This window comes from Gopherus evgoodei, chromosome 8, assembly GCF_007399415.2.
Source record: "Gopherus evgoodei ecotype Sinaloan lineage chromosome 8, rGopEvg1_v1.p, whole genome shotgun sequence".
In the NCBI taxonomy this organism is placed as follows: Eukaryota; Metazoa; Chordata; order Testudines; family Testudinidae; genus Gopherus; species Gopherus evgoodei.
In genome coordinates this window covers 74,753,580-74,777,910 of record NC_044329.1, presented here as the reverse complement: position 1 = coordinate 74,777,910, position 24,331 = coordinate 74,753,580, and the positions used below count along the sequence as shown (strand labels likewise).

Genomic DNA, 24,331 nt, shown 5'->3' with positions numbered 1-24,331 from the left:
TTCTCTGTTAGGATCTGGGGACGCCCAGCATCTACCTGCGACACGGGGCAGGGGCAGAGCAAGGTGGGGAAGGCAAGGTGCTCCCCCCTAGAATGCATTCGGGAGAATTGGAAGGTGTTTGGATCGGATCCGTTATCCAAAACTAGGTTACAAAGGTTTTGTACAGTGGACTGGCCTCAGTACAAATTAAAGGGTCAAGAAAGGTGGCCACCTGAAGGATCTGGCTGTTACAACCAAAACTAACTGCTAACACTACATTTTTGCAGCTGTTAGTACATTAGGTTACACAAAGTGTTTAACATGGAGGAACACTGGTTCATTGAGGCCTACAACAGGAGGGCTTCATTGACACTTGTGGTCTATCACCTTTCCGAGTTACCTAGAGTTATGCCAGAGTGACACCAACAGTGACAATTACCATAAAGTACAGTATACGTAATTTTCCTCTTACGCACTGACCTCAGAACCTAACCCCCGCATAAGCTGTGACTCCGCTGTCATGTAAAACAAAAAAACAATTAGGCACTGCCTTTTGGTGCCCCAAGTCTTGTCGCCCTGCCTGGAGCCACTTTAGTCAGTGGTGGCTGACAGGTGTGGTGGGGATGAGGGACAAAAATCTTCAGCGCTTGTGAGCTATGCTAGCCTAACCCCTCCGGTGTATGATACTCTGGGGGCTTGGCTGCACTCCCAGCTTTTAGCGACAGGCTGTCTCGCTACAGCCGAGCTGCTGGGGCTGCAGGAGGCAGGCGTAAGCCCCGTGCCCCAGGGGGCCCGGTGAGAGGGACACTCTGTCGTCCCTGCTTGGGGCACGTAACCCTCCTCGGCAGCGGTGGGGAGCGACATGGAGGCGCTGCGGGGGCTGAGCGCCGTCCCTCCACTCGGAAGCGGCGGCGGAGGGTGGGGGCGCCTGGCGGGAGCATCGCAGAGCTGGGAAACCCCAGGGCTGGCGGGCCGCCTGGCGAGCGGCCACTCGCCCACCGTCAGACCTTCCCGCCCCCCGCCTCGTTCCAGCTCGTGAGGAGGCGGGGTATGCGTGCCCACGTGCCGCGCTCAGCCAATCGGGGGATCGCGTGATGTGAGAGTGGCCGGTGCTCTTCCCCAAGGTGGCGGCGCTAGCTCGGAGCTGGGAAGCGAAGGCCTGGCTGCTGGGGAAGGGCCCGCGCCGCTCGCCGCCCAGCGTGCCGCCTCCCCCCCGGGGCCCTAGGATGGTAAAATGACCCAGGGGGGGAAGAAGAAGAAACGGGCCGTGAACCGCAGCATTATGCTGGCCAAGAAGATCATCATTAAGGACGGCGGCACGGTGAGGCCTGGGGCTGGTCGGGGCGTGACGCGGGCTGGTTGTGGCACGGAGGGAAGTGCCGAGGCCTGGCCCGGAGGCGTGCGGGGACGGTGGCTAGACCCAGTGAAGCAGGGGGAGGGAGCATGAGGTGAGGTGAGGCCTGGCGGGTGCATGTAGGGGACTGGCCTTTGCTGTGGGGAGGCCAGGCTGGCGCAGGGCGGCCTGCGGGGTGGCCCGGAGCCGATGAAGCATGGTGCGTTGGGGGTCGGGGAGCTGGGCCTGGGAAGGGGCGGACCTAGCAAAGTGAGGCTAGTCTAGCTGGACCCCGGACCGGGGAAGGGCATTGAAACGCTGAACGCCGTGAGGTGGACACAGGAGCCTGAGTGCCCAGAGAATCCTTCTGATCTGGTCTGTAAGGGAGTTTGGGGTTGGCATTAGGGTGGCCTGCTGCCTGGTTCTCGGCCAGAGAGTCTGGTCAGTAATGGGAACCGGGCAATGTCTGGTCAGAGCTACGGACTGGACACTCGAAGTCCGCTTACTGCGGGTGGCAGAGCAACTCGCGCTGCTTCCTACCTGCCTTGGGTGGCCCCAGCTTCCACCTGAGCTCCACAGGAGAGGCCCTTGTGGGGGGGGGGAAAGGAATGTATGGGGTGAGACATTGAGGGAAGAGGTAGGGGCAGAGCTGGGGGGCGGGGGAGATTCCAGCATGCCTACTGAAGTGTCCTGGTTTTTAAATATTAAATTGGTAATCCTAGTTGGCATGGTAGATTCTGGCTTGAGGGCAATGCCTAAAACAGGTCAAGCTGGGACAGAAGTCTGGCGCTAGCTAATGGGGTCATGAGGGAGACAATGCCACATTGTCTCTACTTGCTAGTTTGTGGGGAGATTCTCTATTTCATCAGCTCTCAACCAGGAGTCTGGGACTCCTGGGGTACGAGGGGGCGGGCTGTAAGCAGGTTTCAGGGTGTCTGCTAAAATAAACCAACTGGAGAGCAGGGCCAGCGTTACACTCACAGGGAAGAAAGCTGTATCCCAAGCCCTGCTGGCTGGGCTGAAGCTGAACCCTGAGCAACTTAACTTTGCAAGGCCACCTGTGGCATGGGGCCTCTAGGCTACTGCTCTGCTTGCTATCTCCTAACTCCGGCCCTCATAGACTCTAGGACTGGAAGGGACCTCGAGAGGTCATCGAGTCCAGTCCCCTGCCCTCATGGCAGGACCAAATACTGTCTAGACCATCCCTAATAGACATTTATCTAACCTACTCTTAAATATCTCCAGAGATGGAGATTCCACAACTTCCCTAGGCAATCTATTCCAGTGTTTAACTACCCTGACAGTTAGGAACTTTTTCTTAATGTCCAAACTAAATCTCCCTTGCTGCAGTTTAAGCCCATTGCTTCTTGTTCTATCATTGGAGGCTAAGGTGAACAAGTTTTCTCCCTCCTCCTGATGACACTCTTTTAGATACCTGAAAACTGCTATCATGTCCCCTCTCAGTCTTCTCTTTTCCAAACTAAACAAACCCAATTCCTTCAGCCTTCCTTCATAGGTCATGTTCTCAAAACCCTGGCTTTTAATCTACTGAAAAACAATTGTTGTGGCACATGGAATTTTTATAGCATGTTGTGGGGCATGGGGGAGGTGGCTCAGAAAGAAAAAGGTTGAGATGCCCTGCTCTAGGTGGAGCTACCTGGGACCTGTGATGAAGAAGCTACTCTATAAACTCTTCTGTTGCATGGGCTCCTGCCTCTGATTTCTTGTCAGATGAACATTTGACCTGAGGCCTAACTTGGCCTCCACTCACTCTGGTTGCTTTCTACCAGAGCTGGGTCTATGCTGAGTTCTGGAGGTAGCACGTGAGCTGGGTGTAGGAACTTTGTTCCCAAAGAACTTCTGACACTTTTTCCCTGATGTGGCTGGCCAGCAGCCTTGGGTGGGAGGGACTAAAACCATGTTCTTTGCTGTTGCCTCATGTGGGATCAAGAATTCTGGGCTGTGCAGGTTTTTTTTGCCATTATTTCTTGATAGGTTTCCTTGCTATCAGGTGTTTCTCTTCTATCTTATTGGCATCCATCTGGTCATCATTTGTTAGTTTAAAAGTATTTCTTAAATAATCTGTACCAGTAGGATGGTGATTTGCCTTTACTCTCAAGTAGTAAGTTTGAGTACTGAGCATTTGTCAAGATTCAATATAAGGTTACTTTACTTAAATCCATGCATTTACCATTCTGTATAAATATGTGTAAGTCTACAGCATTTATGGATTAGATAATATTTAAACTCTTAATCTTGAAAGGAAATACCACCTAGAAAACTGCTGTGCATTTTCGGACAGCAGTTGGTTTCACAATAGCCTAGGTCAGGATGATGGCAGGCAGTAAACCATTGTAGAATAGAACAGGGAGTTCTGAGTATAATAAGTAGGATGTGGTTCTGCTGTTGGTGAAAAGCCCATCTGTGATGTGCTTTACCCATACAGTGTGTGCATCGCCATCATGGGATCCTTTGGTGTTTGTTCTGTCTCCTTCGGCTTCCATATTCTGAAAAAGAATAGGTGGGTAAGTGTGAGACAAACTTCTGTATCAAAGTAGTAATGTAAGGTTTTCCAGTTCACTGGAAGTGTGATAAAATGTTTCCCAATAAATAGTTAAGTATTTTATGTAACAGAACTTGGAATACTTAGTGATTGAATGAAGTTGCCATAGATGCTTTTTAAAAAAATCTATAAGCAGCATAAGTCAGTTACAGTTAACTTGGTCAAAATAACTGTAACAATGTATGTCTTGCTTTACTCGTGTAGTTTAGATACCTTTTCAAAATGCATTAAAATCATATTGCTTTAAGATAGGTCCTTCAAATAAAAGTAAAACATCAGTTTGCTGGTCTTTTGTATAAGCAGCCAAGAGCTGCCTTCATCAACTTGATGAGCTACTATGTAGATTACTTAAGGGTCGGAGGCAAAGTAAGTTCATATTTGACTGATAAATATCTACTGTGAAAGACCAATATTACTGTTGTTTGTAATTTCTTTACAAAGTAAAAACTTATGGCATTACAAACATGTAGGCACGTGTTTTTTACAGGACTAATATAGTGAGTGAATACAGACAGAGTAACTTTTTTTATGCTCCACTAGTTCATGCAACTGGTGAAATTAGAATTTCTTTCTGGAAAAAAATTGAATTGTTACAAAAGTGCCATTCCTCTAATTTCCACTTGGATGAACTACATCCAGGGATAAGGAGAAAGATTTAATGTGTCATTCAGTTATACCTAAAATAGTGCCTTCGATGTCAGTTACCAGTATTAAAAGCTGAGTGCAAGCCCATTTGAAAGTACATTGAGTTCAAATGTACGGAAACATGCAACTGTTTGGGAAGTCATTAGATAACAGATATTGGTATGTGATCTATTTGTGGAAATATTTGCCTATTCTCAAATGCAGGTAGGGAAAGGGTATTCAGACTTATTTTTTGTAAGTTACTGACCTATTGAGGCTGTATGCTGTTATACTAGACTATGTTCTTTATAATGGCAGCAAGAACTGCTTAGATGCATGGATCATGCTGTAGACATTTAAAAAAAAACAAAACAACAACCATAAATTAGCCGTCGGTTTTATTCTCATCCTCCTCAATTCCTCACTTGCCTGACATGCTAAATGATATTTTGGGGATCAAGTAAACTGAAAGCCTTGAATTTCTCTAATTTGCGGACCAGTAGCAATAAAAAAAAAAAAATTAAATATGCATGTTTAAGTTTATCAATTACTTATGGGGTAAAATATTATATTTTGAATTTTTTAGCCCCAAAGAAACTCAGTAGTCCCTTTCTCTGCAAGAATTTATTGTCAGTGGCTCAAATGCATGATAGGGTAGATCTGTAGGTCTACTATAGTGTATGCTTATCTCTAGTGATTGAAACCATTATTACCTTGGTTCCCCTGTGCTCCTCTCCAGTTCTGCTACACTAGCCCAATGTTAGCTTTGTGATTAGGTTTCCCATCCAAGCACATTCACAAATCTCTTTTTCAGAGCATGGGAGTGTATACTTTCCTAAACAAGGTGTAGAGGTATACACGGTTAATTTCAGCAAGATTGTCTGTAAAAAGGCTAGAGTATGGTGGCAATGTGTAGGAATGTTTTTTGGAAAATAATGTGGCTTCTTTTGTACTTTATAATATCAGAATACCAGTCAAATCTGATTTGGCAGTAATGTCACTAGTATTATTCTTATAACTCAGTGTTGATTAAAGTTAAGAAGGTGCTTACAGCAGCGACTGCAGGTAGACTTCCTGTACAACTGCAATAAAGTTCTGATAGTAGTGCTATCCTTCTTTGTACAGTTGTTAAATAGCCATTGTCAAATAAATGAAATACAGAATACATTTAGTAAAATACTTGTGATGTAGACTCACCAAAGGAAGGCAATAATAGTAGTTCAGGCCCTCTCCTTTATTCATCCTGTTCTGATGATTGATTGCAATTTGTATCATATGTACAGTACTCATTCTTCTCAGACCATTGATGAAAAGAAATTTGAACTATGATACTTGGGTATGACAGGGTGACTTAGAGCAGGAGAATTCAAATCTTCTTGTAATTTACATCTAAACTTATTCTGGTTTGTAAACTATATTAATTACAAGTGGATTCTCAGCTTTTATGATTGTACATTTGAAGTTGTCCTTGCTTTAGAGGTTTTTACAGTGTTGTATCAGTAGAAGTATCTTCTAGTTATGATCCACGTACAAGTTTTTCTTGCTGGCTTGATCTATTATACAAAATCCTCTTGGACTAGAAAGACCCCTATCTGACCTGGCAGATGGGATTTCTGTAGTTCAACTAGTGTGCCACCTGTCCCAACACAACTGCCATACTCGGAATAGGTAAAGTCAAAGAACATCTGCTTCTACCGTGAGTGTCAGATTCCGGTTATAACTTGAGTATTTAGCTATACTTTTGCCTTTAGACTTTAATTTTTATAGCTAAAATACATTTCTGTTGTGGAAGATGTAAAAATGTTGTTTTGAAATGCCTTTAGTGTTTTCTCCTTTAGTTTGTTCATACTTAGTTGATGCATACTACTACAGTCTCTTATGTAATTAATTTTCAGACTTCAGGCCTACTTGATGTATTAATCAAATCCCATGATATTCAAGGTTCTGCAGAATCTTGAAACTTGCGTTTTTATAAATTAAGTTTCTTGTACTTGTGGTTACAACAAAAATATTCTAAATGTAGTATTGTCTTTTCATCCAGTAGACAGAGAAGCTGATATGGTAGCTCTGACAAGTTAGCTCCCTCCCTCTCAACTCAGTTGTCTGTTACTGCTTAAGCCTGTTGGTTTAAATTTCAACACTAATTCATATCTGATCATTTTAGCGCACACATCCAGTTAAATGATCTTATGGCTTATGCAGTGGCAAATAAGGGTAGTCACCTTCCCCCATCTCTTTAAAAATATTTACTGCTGTAAGCAGTGAAGCTCTTCAGTGCAGTCTCTTTGATTGATTTCCTTGACCTGCTCTCACCTGCCCAAGATAAGGTGTTAGTGGGGTAGAGAGAAACTGTTATTTCTTCATGCCTTGCCCATAATAGGAATGTTGGAAAATTGACCTCTGACTCTTGGGGTCGTAAGGTGGTTGTCTGCTGAGCAGCTGCCAGTAACTACTTGTCTTACCCCGATGCTGCCAACTGTTTCTTTACTCCCTCGTACAGTGAGGAACCAGCAATAGCAGCTGAGAGGGAGGCTCCATTGTGCAGGAGCAAGTCTGATGCTGATCTGTAGCCTGGGAGGGAAAAGAGTATTTGTTGCCTGTGGTACCTACAGAAATTTACTCTTTGGATCCTGTGCTGTAGTCAGGGTGTGATGGGAGTGAAACCTAGAGGACCTCCTGCAGGCATGGGTGATGCTGTGAGTTCAAGCTGCTCTCTGGCCCCTTTACAAAATTGTAAAGTCATCTCTGCTCACTGGAAAACAGAAGAGTGTAGCAAAAGGATATTTATGAATGCTGGGCATGGGTGTGGTAACTAGGGAAGGAAGAAGAAAAGGGCAGAAGTAACCATGGTACTAAAAGTACTCTGAAACATGTTTTCCACTAAACATTACAGAATATAAAGCTTTTTATTAGAGACTGGTCGAAACAACAAGCTTTTTTCCAAATCTGTTCACGTTCTTTGGGAGGCGGGTGCAGTTTACCAGTTCCAGTAGCTGTGTTTAGGCCTGCTTCTATAGCTTTGGTTACAAGTCACCTGATGCAAAACCAGAAAAAGTTATTTTTCTGGTTTGGATGGTGCTAAAATCGTGTAAGAATAGCTGTATTAGAGTGGCAGAAATCTCAAGATGGCAAGAACAGCTGATAAGATTTGAGCACTGTTAAATCCAAATCTTTGTCTGTTTGTATTTAGTCATATGAACACAGTAGACCAAATCTAATTCAGGGCTGAGAATTGCCTCTTCATTCAACACTCAAGGGAGACTGGAGAAAGAGTAGGTGTTGAGGCAAAGCTTTTGACTAAAAATTTAATTTAAAAAAAAAAAGTCCGCTTGCGTAGCATTTTTAATGCGCAGATAATTTGTGTCATTCTGTTGTGAAATAATTCTCCAGTGTTTCCTGGCATGGGTAGTAATACACTATGGCAAGTTGACATAGCATGTAATGAAGTATCTGAGCCTAATCAGGATTTCTCTCCCCACCTCAAATCCCTTCCACACCTAACTTTCTATCTCCATACATTCCCTTCTGTGGAAGCCACTTTTTTAGTTTAACTCAACAATATAAAGAAACATTTCAAACTCTGTCCCACATTTGATGTACGTATTGAGTCTATTTGTTGCCTTCCGCTCATTTGGGGAAAACCTTCTAATACTAGTCTCAAGTTGTGATGGGCTTTCCATTGTGTGAATTTATTTTCTTTCATGTGGGTTATAGATAATTTAATTCAACAAGTTTTTGTATTTAGTTAGACACAAGCTTTTACTAATAGAAGCACTGGTTGTTGGTAAGAACCAAAGTTGATTGGTAAGCCAGTTAATCAGGATTTGGAATAATTAAATCTTGGTTTTTGACTTCTAATTCCTATGTGAACTTAATTGTTTCCTTCCCTGAGGAGAAAAAGATATGAAATTCCCCAAGAAAAGAGTCTCACTTCAAATAGTGGAATCTTGTTAGAGGGAAGTCATTTTTCCTCAGTTTTCTCTATATATGGAGGTTTATAATAATTGGCATTGCAGTTTGTACAGTGCTGTTTTTTAAGACACTTCCAGTCATTCATTATGCTTCACCATATGCAGGACAGTTATTCAGACAACAGCTTGTTTTGAGCCATACTTCATCTTAACAATTTCTTGCTTATAAACCAACATTTGACAACTTTCTTATTAATAATGCAGCTTTTTAAATATTCTGTAGTAACAACTTTTTTGTTTTTGTGTTTTAGCCTCAAGGAATAGGTTCGCCTAGTGTCTACCATGCTGTCATAGTGATTTTTTTGGAGTTTTTTGCTTGGGGACTTTTGACAGCACCTACTTTGGTGGTAAGTGATGTGGTTAATGAATTTCTGTATTGCATGAAAAGTTTATTTTAGCCTTTTTTTATTTATTATTATTATTATTTATTATTATTCATTGCAGTATTGTCACACCATTAAACTTCAAAATAAAGTTTTGGGTGGAATTGAGCTGGCCTGAACTTCACACTTGGAAGAACATCTTGTGTGTTATGTTACTGAATGTGGTGAAGATTAAACAATCCATGTAGCATTGGGTTTATTGATATTAGCCACATATCAACATATGTAATCTATGCTAATTGCACACACTTTTGAGACGAAATACTTAGAAAGTTTGAGTGATTTTTTTTTTTTTTTAATTTCTGTTATCCCCACAGACAGAGGTCTATCTTGAGCACAAGAGTAGGATCTTGGAATGTGAGGGATTCCAGTCCCAATTTTAAGAAATTTCTGACTTTGATCTTAAAGGAGCATTACTGAACCTGGCCGTTCTTTAAAACTAACTCATTAAATATTGTGTATTTTTCTGTACTGTCTTTTTAACCTTTGGTAATTAACAAGGTGATGGCAAGTAGAAACTTTCTCTTTGGTAAACATGTTTTCACTCCTGCCTAAGTAATTCATTTATGCTACAGTCAGTGATATGACTTAACTTCTTTGAAATAAAGTGTGATACCACCCACCCCTGAAGTCTATGGACAGATACTGTGTCCTGATAAACTGCAATATAAGGAAAGGAGATTTTTAACTTGTTTATATGCCATAATTATGCACCATGGCTTACAGAGATTCAGGTTAAGGTTAAACTTAAAAGTTTTGCCAGCATAGCTCTGTTGGTTAGGGGAGTAATGGTTTGGAGGGGAAGGGGGGGTGGGGGTTGTCATGGCTGCAGTGTAGAAATCTATAGGTAAAAAAGTGTGTTTAGCCTTCTAGACTAGGCTTAAGAGTGTCAAGCGCTCTGGAGGGATTGCTCAGTGATTTGAGCATTGGCCTGCTAACCCCAAGGTTGTAAGTTCAATCCTTGAGGGGGCCATTTAGGGACCTGGGGCAAAAATCTGTCTGGGGATTGGTCCTGCTTTGAGCAGGGGGTTGGACTAGATGACCTACTGAGGTCCTTCCAATCCTGATATTCTATTCTAATGATCCTATCTTGTAAAACTTCAGTCAATCTAATGCCTATTGTAGATGTAGGTAGGCTGACCTAATTATGTTGCACAAGGCACAAAATTTGCACAGCTCTGAGCGCTGTACCTAGATTGATATAATTTGTAGGTGTAGCTGAGGCTTTAGTATGCAAAAAAATGTATTCAAACCATCTGAGCAGTACATTCATTCTCCATGCAGTATCTGTTGTCAGAGGTATTGTCAGATGCTACCGGTGTGGTGCTCTGCTCTCTCCTTGTTGGTATCACTCTGCTGTGTGCGTGTGTTCCCTCTTTATACTGCCCCAGCTCTGCAGATAGCTGACACAGCAGACCTGAAGAGAACCCCCAATGACCGCAGAGTCTAGTAAGGTTCGAAGTCACGTCGGCTAAGTTTATTGCGATATTGGACACAATGGCAGTTCCCCGTAAATTACTTAGTCTACCAGGCATACTACGAGAAAGTGCCTCTTGGCAATGGACCCGGCTCAGTGAGTGGTGGGACTTTCCACTGCCTCCTCGGCCGGACCAAGACACCGCCCCAGGGATACATTCTTATACACAGGTACAAACAAATTACACATCACTCCTGACGTACTGAGGTGCAACCCCTTTATGCAGTAAGGTGCAACCCCTCTACTTAGTAAGGTGCCGCCTCTCACCTTGTACGTGTTGGTTTGATCAAAACAACTCTATCCATCATTTTACCCTTTTGCTCCTGTCATTGGGATGGGTCGGCCTGTTCTTACTTATCTGTGGAATGTTCCAGTATAAGGTGTTCTGGTACTGTGTTTATACTTCGGTATGCTAGGTGAATATATGTTTATGCAACATCAGTCCTTTCCTTGCCAACATCTGTGAACCGAGCCGGCTTCCAGCTCACAGGTTGACTTTGCTTTTTAATTAAGTCTTGACCATTACTTTCGTTCAGGCCTCATACTGGGCCTTTATCAGGGCCTTCACTTACTACAGTATCTACCTGTGTTGTGGTACTAGTTTTGTGTTCCATGATATTGAAATCCTTTTAAGCAAAACAAGACCTTTGTGAAAAGTAGTGTGTATTTGGTGTCTGAATCAGTCTATCACATAAGTACAGCATATCCTTATTTAAGGAAATCCTACAACAGTATTCCTGTTCATTGAAGTAGGAATGATACTTTTATCAAACTTAATGAAATTTTTGCCAGTCTTATGTGGTAGAAAGTGGAGAAAATACACTGATTTTGAAGATTCTTCTTTCCTAGTTTTACTGACCTGCAGCTGTAGTGTTAACATTGTAGCTTATCCACTGGTGCCTTTATTTCTGGAAAGTAAGAAGCATAGCAGAATTTACTATTAGAAATTGTGTAGTCTACCATGCAAATGTCTGTAGTGGACTATTTGACAATGGGATTATTGATGTTGAATTTCATGGTGGATTTTACTGTAATTATATTAAAATTGTTGGTATAATATGCCTCAGATATATTAATTCTTGAGTCTGTATTCATATTTAGTACTGTGAAATATAGATAATGCAGTATATAATGTACATAATTCTTTCATAGGTGTTACATGAAACCTTCCCAAAGCATACATTTCTAATGAATGGCCTAATCCAAGGAGTAAAGGTAGGATGAAAATTCAGTCTAAATCAATAGAGTATAACTGAAAATAAATCAATAAAGGGTACATATGAGTGCTGATGCTTCCTTAAGTGGAATAAGGAGAGCCTTCCAATATAGCTTTCAAGCTGTGAATAAAATGTGAGGGTAAATTTACCACGGAGAGCTCAAATGCAGCACTTTATTTTAATCTTGCTTTTGCTAAAATGTTTGCTTGGTTTGACTGAGGAATAAATAGGCCATTTGAATAGCCCAAGATCATACAATCAGTTGGTGTCACAGCACATAAGAATGTAAGATACCTGTTGACACCCAGTCCTTTGCTCCAATTGTTAGACCACATATCCTCAATGTGTTGAAAAATCTCTCTCTCCTAAATACAGCATATAAAATGCAAAATGCATTTATTAAGCTGTGTTGACTGCATTTGGATTTCACATTTTGGGTTTCTGTGGTAGTAAAATTCAAATTGCAGGTAACTGCTGCTGAGTGGAAAAGGGGGATGATGATAGAAGATACTGCTTGACACTGTTCCATATAGCCAACATTTATCATTAATCTGCAAAACAAAATCAGTCAGTTTCTAACGATCTTTCAGCTATTGTATTTTTTTTCATTTCTTGGTTTTTATGTAAAATTTGTTTTTACTTTTCAGGGCTTGTTATCGTTTCTCAGTGCCCCCCTCATAGGTGCTCTCTCTGATGTTTGGGGACGAAAGTCCTTCTTACTCTTAACAGTATTTTTCACTTGTGCACCAATTCCATTAATGAAGATCAGCCCATGGTTAGTAACAAGCATAGGTATTTATGGCTTTGTCTTTAGTGTGTTCTTGCTGTACATAATTTATAACGTAGCATTTATAATAGCACTTGTGTTCTAGTTAATTTACCAGATGTTGTTTAATTCTTAGTGCACCTCTGTGAGGTAGGTGCGGAAGTACTAATCCATTGCAGAGTTGGGGAAACTGAGATGGGGTGAAGTGACTTGCTGAACACCCCAAAGCCAGGTTTAGGATTTTGGATCTCCAGACTATTATCCCCGTGCTTGCTTCTAAGCTAGTCATTAGTACTGGAGTGACTTGTGACTTTTTAGTGGCGTTTGCTTATATAGCAAAGAGAGCCCAAGAACTTGGAAGATGTATGGTCTATGAGCTGGTATATTTCTTGTACTTTTAAGCCTCTTGGGGGTCAATAACTTAATAATTAAGTATAATTTTATACAGTATATTTCCAAGTACCTTCAGAGAATATCTCTCTAATCCTTGTATATCTTTATTTGGCCGTAATTTTCAGCAAAATCATTTCAGTACTAAGTAAAGAGTCACTAAGAATTGAAAATAGTCTTCAGAACTAGTGTATACCTTACGCACTAGTGTGTAACATTAAAACTGGTACTGAAAAAGTAGTTGCAGCTTTTTTATTATAGTTGTGCTTATCAAATATTAAAATCTAGTAAATTTTTACTAGCTGGAATTTTAGTAGTCTGATACACCTCCATTCATGAGTCTGATGTCCCTAGGATAATGGCTAGTTCACAATTGTTTCAGATTTGTACTGCTCCTGAAGATAAATCTGAAGTAACATAAGACATGGTTTTAGCACTGATAGAAGTCTGAGAGTTAACTGTTCGTATTGTATCAGAGACCAATTCAGTTTGCTATCTAGTCATAACGTCTTTTGTAGTCTCTTCATTTTGATCCCTATTCTTGGGTGATAGGCTTTTTGTTTAACAGTTTATATTTTGCAACATGCATTTTGAGTGAAATAATTGCTAGTCTGTGGACACAGGCCTAAGGCTAATGTTGAAGGATCTGTAATGAACTATCTTAATTTAATCCACAAAGCATTTTTTGTAGAATGGCAGGAAATTCTGTTATACACTCAGTGCACACTGGAGAGATTTCTTAACCATATAAAGACACATGCATACTGACTTTATAAATTACTTGCCAGGAATAAGTTGGACAATTATAGATACCTTTAATCTATCTGGAAGCGTTTCAGAAGTTCACCGCTGGTTATGTTTAGCTCCACTGAGCTATTCTCTTTCTGATTCCTTTGTCCCCAGGTGGTACTTTGCTATTATCTCTGTTTCTGGGGTTTTTGCAGTGACTTTCTCAGTGGTGTTTGCTTATGTAGCAGATATAACCCAAGAACATGAAAGAAGCATGGCCTATGGGCTGGTATGTACTTAATTCCTCTGTACCTTTTAAGCTTCGTGAGGGTCAACAACTAGAGTTCTCTTAATGAAGCTTTGTCATATTGCTGCAGGAGACGCAAGTTTTTCAAAATTGATATCTGTCCCACTATAAACTTATTTTGGCCGCTCAGTTTTTTTAAAAAACACTTCCAAATGGAAACTTGGTCCTTACTTTCCAGTTCTCCTGTTGAATTTCTTGTCAGCTTAAATTTAAAATGGCCATTGTATAATCTTTTCTCTCCATTCTTTTCTGGTTGTCAGGATGGTGCTATTTTCCATTTTGTTTGCATATGCAACTTTTACTATATAATGTAAATTCTGTGATTTATTAAGAGCTGTGGATGTGCAAATAAGCATAGTTTCTAATACCACTCCCAAAAGAAAATGTTATGCTGAGTCTCCTTGCCCCTCCCCCCCGCCCATCAGACCTCTGTGTCTAAACTTCACACATTTGACACAATCACAAGGCTATACAGTGCTGCCCCACTTCACCACATTTTTGTCATTAAAATCGTCAGATGTCTGAAATCTTGGTTGCTGCTGCAATGCTAGAGAAGAACTGTACATTTTAGTTCAGAACTTGTGCACCTGATTATGGTGATTTGTAACTAAGTTTACGGAAGTGAGGGTGCTGAAAGTGAAGTCAGAAAAAGATTGGATAAGTTTGATCTTCCTTACTGGAAAAGTTAATTCTCATACTGACTTTTGCCTGTTACAGGTTTCAGCAACTTTTGCAGCAAGTTTAGTTACCAGCCCAGCTATTGGTGCCTACCTTGGTCGAGTCTATGGAAACAGCCTGGTAGTGGTCCTAGCTACAGCTATAGCTTTGTTGGATATTTGTTTTATTCTTGTTGCTGTACCAGAATCGCTGCCTGAGAAGATGAGGCCAGCATCATGGGGAGCACCCATTTCTTGGGAACAGGCTGACCCCTTTGCAGTAAGCTATTTAAATGTTTAAGCATGGAGTGGTGGCTTGATATATGCAAATTTGGATTTGTACTGCTTTTGAGTCAGGAATGGGACTGATAGTAATTATCTCTTGATTTGGGTTTTAAAAAAATTGTTTGAAGAGTTCCTGGGTTTATTGGGGAAGGGTGTAAGTAATTTCAAATCCCTGTTTAGCAGGGATTAGCAAATGCAGATTAGCATGTGCTGAAGGACATGTTTCAACAGTGATGTATGTATTAAAGGGCATCTGCCTCTTTCAGTGTTCATTTTGTATATCATTGCTTAGGAGTGATGAAGAGTAGATGTTTTCTGTTGTTGACCTTACAGCTGTGTCTTTTTTGTCCTAGTCACTAAAGAAAGTGGGTCAAGATTCCATAGTGCTGCTAATCTGCATAACAGTCTTTCTTTCCTACCTCCCGGAGGCAGGTCAATATTCCAGCTTCTTCCTATACCTCAGACAGGTAAGAATCTGCATATGAAGAAATGTCTGATAAGGGAAACTAAATTTATAGAAGGGAGTATTCTTTGCACTTGTTACATTACTTTAGCAATATATGGGTAGTCCCAGTATGATTAATGGCTGTTGATAGTGGCTTTTAGTTACTCTGATAGTTAATAAAGAGATGAATCTGTTCTCAAAATATTTTTTCATGTTTCTTAGTCATTTGCATTATTCCTTGAAGTACAAATTCCACTACATTGCAGTGGTTAAAATTTAGCTTTTGTTAGCTGATAAAATATTTTTAGTCTTTTACAGTGTGGGGTCAGGTTTTTTTCAAGTTCCATACTCAATTATAGAAGTTATTTTCTGTTCCACACTAGACCTTTATTTTATGCAAGAGTAAATGTTTGTTAGTTTCAATGGATTATGGGATTGAATAAAATCAGGGATGTCTTCCTCTATTTCAGATTAAGCGTTTTTCTGGTTACTCCATTTATTCTTTCCACTGATGTCACAAAACATGAAAGATGTGTCAATATACATTTGAAGTTTAATGATCAAATTACTCCTTCTCTAATGTAGATAATGGGATTTTCACCTGAAAGTGTTGCAGCTTTTATAGCAGTTCTTGGGATTCTCTCCATTATTGCACAGGTGAATATTAATCTCTAAATTTCACTAATATAATGAGTTCAAGTGAGAGCTAAATATTATGACAGTCCCTGTAACTGTAATTCCAGTCTATCTGGTTTCAGAAGGTTAGAATAGAAAAGGAAAGATGCTCTGAATTCTGATCTCATTTTATATAGCTTCCTTTTTTTTTCCCATCACCTAATGTCTGAGCAGTTCATAAACAATTCATTCTCACATCCTGGGAAGTAGAAAAATATCACCATTTTGTGAAAGAACTGTGAGCACAGACATTGAAACTGCCTTAAATCTGTCAGAGCTGGGAATATAATCCACATCATGAATTGTAGTCTAGTGCCTTAACCTTAATTTATTTCTTCCTTAGCCACAGTCTCAAACCTCTTAGAAGTTGATTCATTCTTCTCCTTAAGCTTAGTTTGGGTTGAAAAATAGCTTGTTTAAGCCATCAGGGCAGATTAAATAATATATTCCCAGTGCATGGAGTCCTAAGGAAAATCTAAATTGTTGCACATCAAGAGCAAGGTAACAATCTCTTCACATCTCTCTCTCCTTTATTACATGTTTCAGTCTCTGTCTAGAAAGTACTACATCATGAACTTCACTAGTTTTGACAGAAGCAAAGTAAAAATTTTATATGTATTTCTGTATAATTTGAGTAGTCACAATTAAAATATTACATTCTTTTTCCCATCAGACAGTAGTTTTGAGTTTACTTATGCGGTCCATTGGAAATAAAAACACCATCTTACTGGGTCTGGGATTTCAAATATTACAGCTTGCATGGTATGGTTTTGGCTCGGAGCCTTGGTACGTACATTTCATTTTAGTTGAATTAATGAACTGACATAATAAGATTTTAAATTACTTAATAAAAAAACATTCACAAAGGCTTTTTTTTGTTTTGTGTTTTTACCTGCATCAGTTCGCATGAGCTGTTATAGACAACGTGTCCTTTGTCTCTTCATAAGATGGAACCTTTTATTTTTTTTAAAGATGTAATTGGTTTATACTTGGTGCAGTCAGAGAAACACTGTCTGAACTATCCCAAACCAAGAATTTGGTATTGTGCTGTATGATTGACCTAAACAATGTCAATCTCTTGTGCCAATAATCTTCATAAGACCAAAAATTGTTCACGGATATTTTCCACCTATGGATACCAAACAACACTGAAAAATGCTTTGTCCTCTTTTCTCTAACAGTCAGATTTTCTTGGTTGGTTGGTTTGCTTTTCTTATTTTGGAGGGCCTGTCTTGTTGCTTGTAGTAGACTGCATTGACTTGTCAATATGTCAGCTTACATCAATTGTAGCACTCCCCTGCTCTTCCCCCCTGATTGCACCCTTTACAAATGCTAATATACCAATGACCTAATGGGGGAAAACTAAGTTAAGTTCATTTTTTGGATGTTCACCTCCTCCTTAATTTGGGAGGAGAGATTACAAAATACATGATCAATGCTTCCCAGCAAGCGTCGGGATTTTTCAAGGATTGGGGACTTTTCTAACCATATCTTAAATTATTTTACACCATTTGTTAAACTCAGAATAATTGATAGGTATGAAATCCAGCAATGATGATTAACTTGTGACTTCACTGTTGCATGGGGAGCGTGTGCAGTTCTTTCTAAACTTTTAAGTAAGAGGCATATGGAAGGTAGAAATTCAGAATTCTTCTCTTGATTTTTCTCTTAACACTTCTGTTTTTCAGGATGATGTGGGCAGCAGGGGCTGTTGCAGCAATGTCTAGTATTACGTTCCCAGCAGTAAGTGCACTAGTTTCACGAACTGCTGATGCTGATCAACAGGGTATGTTTCGTAGGCCTTGTTAATTTTAAGGAATGTTCAGACTAAGAATATTCTGACCTCCTTAGCATCAGATGTATCAATGCTGTATTACTGGTACTCAAGGATTATCCTTAACCTCCATGCTAGTTTGCAGGACAAATTAGCCAACATAATAGTATGTTAATGTAATTGAGAAACATTAGTGTAGTTTTAACTTCACTGTAGAAGAGTGGTAGTTCTCCAAGGCCTGTGGACTGTTTGGAGACAGCTGGGCTATCCTCTTTAAACAAGGTAGATGAATAATGAGTATGTCTAGCATAGGGAAAACCAGAGGTGAAAGTAAGCTGGTCCGGTACAGTGTACCAGCAAGAGCCATACGCTGGGCTGGGCTGGACTGCCTTCCATGGCGATGATTTAAAGGGCCCAGGGCTCCAGCCGCTGCAGGGAGCCCCAGGCCCTTTAAAGCGCTGCTGGAGCTCCAGCAGCCAGGCTCCCATGGTGATTTAAAGGGCCTGGAGCTCTGCAGTGACCGGAGCCTTGGGCCCTTTAATTCGCCCCTGAGCCGCAGGGCTCCCAGCTTCCTTTGCAGCTGGTAGTTGCAGGGTGAGAGAGGGCACATCCAACACAGGCCCTGGGGCCCCCAGCCCCAGTCAGAGCCCCAGGACCTTTAAATCTTGAAAGGCCCTATCTCTTCCGGTTGAGGCCATGCCCCTGCTCAGGACTTCAGTGTACCAGTAAGTCCTTTAAGTTACTTTCACCCCTGGGGAAAACCCATGCATTGAAGGTAGCATAATACTACATCACTACTTTTTTGATTCGGTACATCAGCTGATCATGTTTCAGTTCTTCTTTCCCACCATGCATGGATTTACTCAATTCTTCAATTGCATTTATTTATTATTACTGTAGTGTCTTGGAGCCCCGGTAATGTTTTTGCTTTTCTCTGAAGCACAGAGCTGTCAGAGACGACATACCAGATTTGATAGTCTTTTGGTCAGTATGGCATAGGAAATACTGTGCTCTGACTAAAACATAGTTTGTCTTGCCTAATGTTCCTCATTGTTTTGGTTCTGGTGTAAGCATGATTCTCCTCTCACATCTGTCTTACAGAGGTGTATCCCGATTGATTTTAGTGAAGTTACTCCTAGTTTACACCAGCATGGGGAAAAAGTGAATCAGGTCCCATTGCATGTTAGACAATTGCCAAAAAGCATTTTAAACAGTCTTCATTGTATACACATTTAGTTTTATGGAATGCCTTTTTCTTTAGGTGTTGTTCAAGGGATGATAACAGGAATTCGAGGACTGTGTAATGGTTTGGGACCAGCACTTTATGGTTTTATATTCTACATATTCCATGTAGAATTGAATGAACTCTCAGTGACTGAAACTGAATTGGGAGGTCACATGGCCACACAACACCATTCACAACAGGTATTGTTCCTATTTATTTATAAGGTACAAGAAATGCAGCAAAGATAAATCGTAGACGAGTGGTTTCAAACTTTTTATTTTTTTTCCTGCAGACCACTTGAAAATTGCTGAGGGTCTCAGCAGACAACTTAATGATCTTTCCAAATGTTGTTCATGCCATTAGCTAACTGTTGTAAAGCACTTCGAATAAAAGTGCTATATTAAAAAAAACACATTTTAATATCAGTAGTCTTACCTTCCTCGGTGTGTTGGATGTGCCCTCTCTCACCACAGCAGCCCCCAAGCTGTGACTGGGATGGAGGGAGGTCTCTCCCCTGCCGCAGCAGCCCCCGAGCTAGGGAAAGTCTCTTTCTCTGGTTGTCGCAGCCCTGCATGTCCCAAATTCCCCCTCCCACCTACCCCTTATTCCCCCCCTCTCTCCCAAGGCCACCACCTCACCTTACATGTGCATCTTCTCCAAAGTTCAGGCACCTAATTAGTGGAGTCATACATGGCTCCACTAATTAGGTAGATGGCCCTTCGTTCTTTTGTGTGCTGCCACTCAGGCATGCATCTTAGAGGGAACTATCCATGGGCCACCTGAATGGAGCTTGCGGGCCACTGGTGGTCCGTGGACCACAGTTTGAGAACCTCTGTCCTAGACCTTGGGGAGGGGGCGCGGAAATAAATTGGATACTCTAGTTCATCTTGCTGCCCTGTGACACATTCTACAGTGCATTAGACAGTCCAGCTTTAAATGAATCGAGCAAAGGGACTTCTGTAACCCCTTCTATTGTGAAACTCTTGACCTGTCTAATAACTCTTGCAATTAAGACAGTCCTCTTGATATTGAGCCTAAATTTTCCAGTGACTAATCAATCCCATTGCTCCTTTGGATCACCTTAAAAAGAACCCTGTTGGTTCATGTTTTTAAACACTTTCCTATTCTCCGTCTTCTGACCAAGGTACACATCTCTTCATTCTTTCCTTGTATGCTGGTCTCTCTTGCCTGTTAACTTCTGCTTTTCTCTAAATTTTCTTAAACTTGTAAATATTTTTTTCTGGTACTAATGTGCCCAGAATTGTATCTTAAGTCTATTGAATATTGAAAAACACATGATTTAGACTGGACACTAAAAAGCTGAATATGCTTTGCTCTTTTCATATTTTCTTGTGGCACAGTTCTTGTCCTTGCCACTTTCTCCTCTTTATCTGACATTGGAAAATGTTCTGGCCTGTCGATATGCCTCTGCCTAAAAAGAGGCATAAATTCCCATTATGGTCATAGATACCAGCCTATGCACTGCTTCTTCTTTTCTTGAAAGCACTGAGTGCTATTTCTGGTCCTTCCAGCTATAGCTTATTTGAAAATAAATTATCTAAAACTTACTGCTTCAAAATAAGTCTACAAGTCAGCCCAGTCTTTTTGATGGTGTGGTGAAAGACAAAGCTTGAAGATCTTGTCCTTTATTTACACTTGACTGGAGGGGGGCAGGTTTACTCAATTTACTTGAAGTATTAATGCTCAAATCACATAAGCGCATGATGAAAAAGAGTAAACCATAGAATGAAATCCTGTAAATTAACTTTCTGGCTGAGACAAAAAATAAGCAAAGCGAGTTGGATCATAGTCCCTTTTGTATAGTTAAATGACTTCTTACAGCGTCTAGGGCCATGGCTACACTGGCACTTTACAGCGCTGCAACTTTCGTGATCAGGGGTGTGAAAAAACACCCCCGAGCGCTTGCAAGATACAGCGCTGTAAGCCTCAGGCCATGTCTACATCTAAAATTTTGCAGCGCTGGTTGTTACAGCTGTACTAATACAGCTGTAACAACCAGCGCTGCAGAGTGGCCACACTTACAGCAACCAGCGCTGCAAGTGGTGTTAGATGTGGCCACACTGCAGCGCTGTTGGGCGGCTTCAAGGGGGGTTCGGGGAACGCGAGAGCAAACCGGGAAAGGAGACCAGCTTGCTGCGTTTGCTCTCGCGTTCCCCGAACCACCCTGCAAACCGCAGGGAAGGAGACCTGCTTGCTCGGGGGTTCGGGGAACGAGAGAGCAAACCGGGAAAGGAGACCAGCTTCGCTGCGGTTTGCTCTCGCGTTCCCCGAACCACCCTGCAAACCGCAGGGAAGGAGACCTGCTTGCTCGGGGGTCGGGGAACGCGAGAGCAAACCGGGGAAGGAGACCAGCTTGATTACCAGAGGCTTCCTCAGGTATGTTGGGATACCTGCTTATTCCACGGAGGTCAAGAAAAGCGCTGGTAAGTGTCTATACTTGATCACCAGCGCTGGATCCTCTACACCCCAGACAAAACGGGAGTACGGCCAGCGCTGCAAACAGGGAGTTGCAGCGCTGGTGGTGCCCTGCAGATGTGTACACCTCCTAAGTTGCAGCGCTGTAACTCCCTCACCAGCGCTGCAACTTTCTGATGTAGACAAGCCCTCAGTGTAATCAGTGCCGCAGCGCTGGGAACACAGCTCCCAGCGCTGCAAGCTACAACTGTAAGGGATGTGGTTTACGTGCAGCGCTGGGAGAGCTCTCTCCCAGTGCTGGCGCTCCGACTACACTCACACTTCAAAGCGCTGCCGCAGCAGCCCCTTTGAAATTTCAAGTGTAGCCATACCCTAGGTCTGTGAACACTGCACCATTGTAATGTCTGCAACAGAATATAGAAGGGTGAAGGAGGGTAGTCTTCTGCTTTTGTATTTTGTTTAATTCACAGTCTTAACTTTTTAAATAGTAGTTAGTACCTTGGGTTTTCTTGTTTAAATGTGGCTGTTAATGTTGATGGGTTGGCAAGCTAGAGATCTGTGTGTATTGGAAAGGAGCTGGGCTTGGGACAAAGCTTGAGTTTTACCCCAGGCTAACAGGCAGTGAAGACTAGCCCTGTACTTCATCTGGTAGCTACAGTGAGTTTTTTAATTACATGGCTGGAAATAGCAGTTCAGCTGTATGATTCTATAAGTCTGTATTTCTGGCAGGTAAGACACTAGGTAGTGGCACGTTTCCTGTGAAGTTAAAAAGAATTCTGCAGTTAAAAAACACCCAAAGAGAAACTCGTCTAACAGGTTTCTCTTCTTCTGGGTTTCCTCCCTCAACCTTTGCAAATGACTATCATTCGCCTATGAATAAGGTTTACTAGGGCTGGGTATTGAAATAGCCCACTTATTAAGAGTATTCTGCCCTAAACGAATGAAAGCTTTAAATGTTTTTTGTTTTTAAGTATAGAGCCTGATGTGGACCAACTAGTGTCTGTGAACTATGGATTTACTTAACTGTTCCTCCTAGAAAATAAGTGTGTTTGTTGTTTTCAGAACTCCATAATTCCTGGACCCCCTTTCTTGTTTGGAGCATGCTCTGTGCTGTTGGCTTTGCTTGTTGCCTTGTTTATTCCTGAACACACCAATCTAAATGTACGGTCCAGCAATTGGAAAAAACACAGCAGCGGTCATGGTCATCCACACAGTCCACAGGTCCCTGGCGAGGCCAAAGAACCTTTATTGCAAGACACAAATGTATGACGACAAAATCCAGAAAAACGTTTTTATATTTCATAGGTCTTGTTTCCAGTTCTGGATACACATTCCATTTACATAAATGTAATTTCTTAATGTTATCTTAAGAAATGTATCTTTCTGCATGAAATTTGTAGGAACTACAGACAGGAACTGGAAATTTCTCCAAAGATGTTACAATTAAATTAACTTGCTTTTAAAAAGAAGAAACTAAGCACTGGTCTCATACTATTAATATAATTAACCTTTTCATCCTAGTTCTGAGACAAAAAGGAAAACATATTCAAGGTATCAGCGTGTGTCCCTGTGTCCATTTCCTTAAGGTGTAAAGCTTTAAATTCTCCTCATGTTAAGTCTCAATGAGACATACTAGCATATTTGTGGACCCATTCATTTTATGTTTGTAAAATTTTGGGTCAGATAGTACAAAGCCTTAATGTAAATGCACTCAAGTAAGGAAAAGGTGAATTGGTTTCATTTTAAAATCACTGTATGGGAGGTTTTATTTTAAGTTTCTGCTAATACAAAATCATGTGGTGAGCACGCTTGCTGAACAGTAAAAGTTGTGTGTAAGTGCATTACTTTAATTCTTCCTCATTTTTGGAGTACAAGATAGTATCAAACAGTTAGTATTTAAATTAGTGGATCTTTTGAGCCTACAAGATTTTAATATGGGCTCTAAAACTGCTTTCTCAAATACAGTTTATACCACTATTTCTGATGTTTGTGTAATCATAAGGACCTCAAAACTTGAATACACAAACTGAAATATAAGCTGATAGCCTTGAAAATGTCCGTGTGCTATATAGTGGCCTTTCAGGACTGGCTAGTAACTTTTTACTTTTACAGAGCTAATGTTTTAGTCCTAAATTTTCAGGACTGTAGTACAAGAGAGAGAGCTTTATACAGTTAATGATGTGAATTTCTCTAAAAATATATTTTGTGTTCAGTTGTATTATTTAAACAAGTATTCCTTTGTATAAATTGTGTATAAGGTGTAGTTTAAAATGTTGTGGTTACTGCTTACTGGTTTTTTAACTTTGAACATTCACCATGGTTGACTGAGAGCTGGAAAATGTGTAAATATATTGTTTAATAAATGAATATTTTAATGATTTTTTTAAATTGTCTTTGAAATCAGTTCAAACCATAGTCTGTATCTGAATTCTGTAATGTGTCTTGTAGCCTGCTGAACGTATTGTAGCCTAATATTGCTTTCTCACTTCCTGTCAAGTTTTTGGGTTCCTTAGTGCTTTGAATGTAATTTGATTCAACAGAGAAATACCAATTGTAGGTAAATTGTGTGAATTTTATCCTTTTCATTCTCACATATCTGTAATAGCTTATTTGTCCCTTTACTGCAAAATTTTCATGAAAAGTTTTTGCTTAATAGTGGTATTGTATTAAATCAGCAAGAAACTAATGGGCAGTCTATTGCCAAGTAGAGCGCTGCATGGAACATTTTTAATCCTACTCTTGGCCTGCCTTGCAACCCGCTCCCACCTGGTCCTTCATTTTTTATCCTGCTCCCATCCACAAAAACCTTAGATCCTGTAAGATTCCCTGTTTTTACTTAAAGTGATAAGCATTCAAACAATTTTTCCTCCTGCAGGGCTCTGCTTTGTTTAATTTTGAACTTGTCATTAGCAAGCTGTTGATACCTTAAATCAGGTTAGCTCTAAACAAAGTGTGATGCACTTATCCTATGAATACTTATTCTGATGCTGTAAAATGTACAGCTGGACCTCTGTGTGTTTTGAAAAAAGGAGTATGGCAGATACTGTAGCAATAAAATCAACTTTGAGCTGATAGGGGTGGGCAAACTTTTTGGCC

General features: G+C 40.9%; 1 protein-coding gene across 5 annotated transcripts; it reads left to right on the top strand.

Moving 5' to 3' along the window:
- Positions 1 to 1,067: 1,067 nt before the first annotated feature.
- MFSD14A (major facilitator superfamily domain containing 14A) lies at positions 1,068 to 24,071 on the top strand. Of its 5 annotated transcripts, XM_030573161.1 has the most exons (13): positions 1,218 to 1,300; positions 3,759 to 3,837; positions 8,722 to 8,817; positions 11,483 to 11,545; positions 12,195 to 12,322; positions 13,607 to 13,721; positions 14,457 to 14,675; positions 15,034 to 15,147; positions 15,711 to 15,782; positions 16,474 to 16,586; positions 17,489 to 17,586; positions 18,836 to 18,999; positions 22,298 to 24,071. In XM_030573161.1, the coding sequence occupies exons 2-13, from the start codon at positions 3,775 to 3,777 to the stop codon at positions 22,502 to 22,504; spliced, it is 1,452 nt and encodes a 483-aa protein (XP_030429021.1). In that variant the 5' UTR covers positions 1,218 to 1,300; positions 3,759 to 3,774; the 3' UTR covers positions 22,505 to 24,071. The 5 variants fall into 5 exon arrangements, with proteins under 5 accessions (XP_030429022.1, XP_030429024.1, XP_030429020.1 ...); XM_030573162.1 differs by lacking the exons at positions 3,759 to 3,837; positions 22,298 to 24,071 and adding an exon at positions 19,092 to 19,251 and having other exon boundaries at positions 1,068 to 1,300; XM_030573160.1 differs by lacking the exon at positions 3,759 to 3,837 and having other exon boundaries at positions 1,069 to 1,300.
- The last annotated feature ends 260 nt before the right edge of the window (positions 24,072 to 24,331 follow it).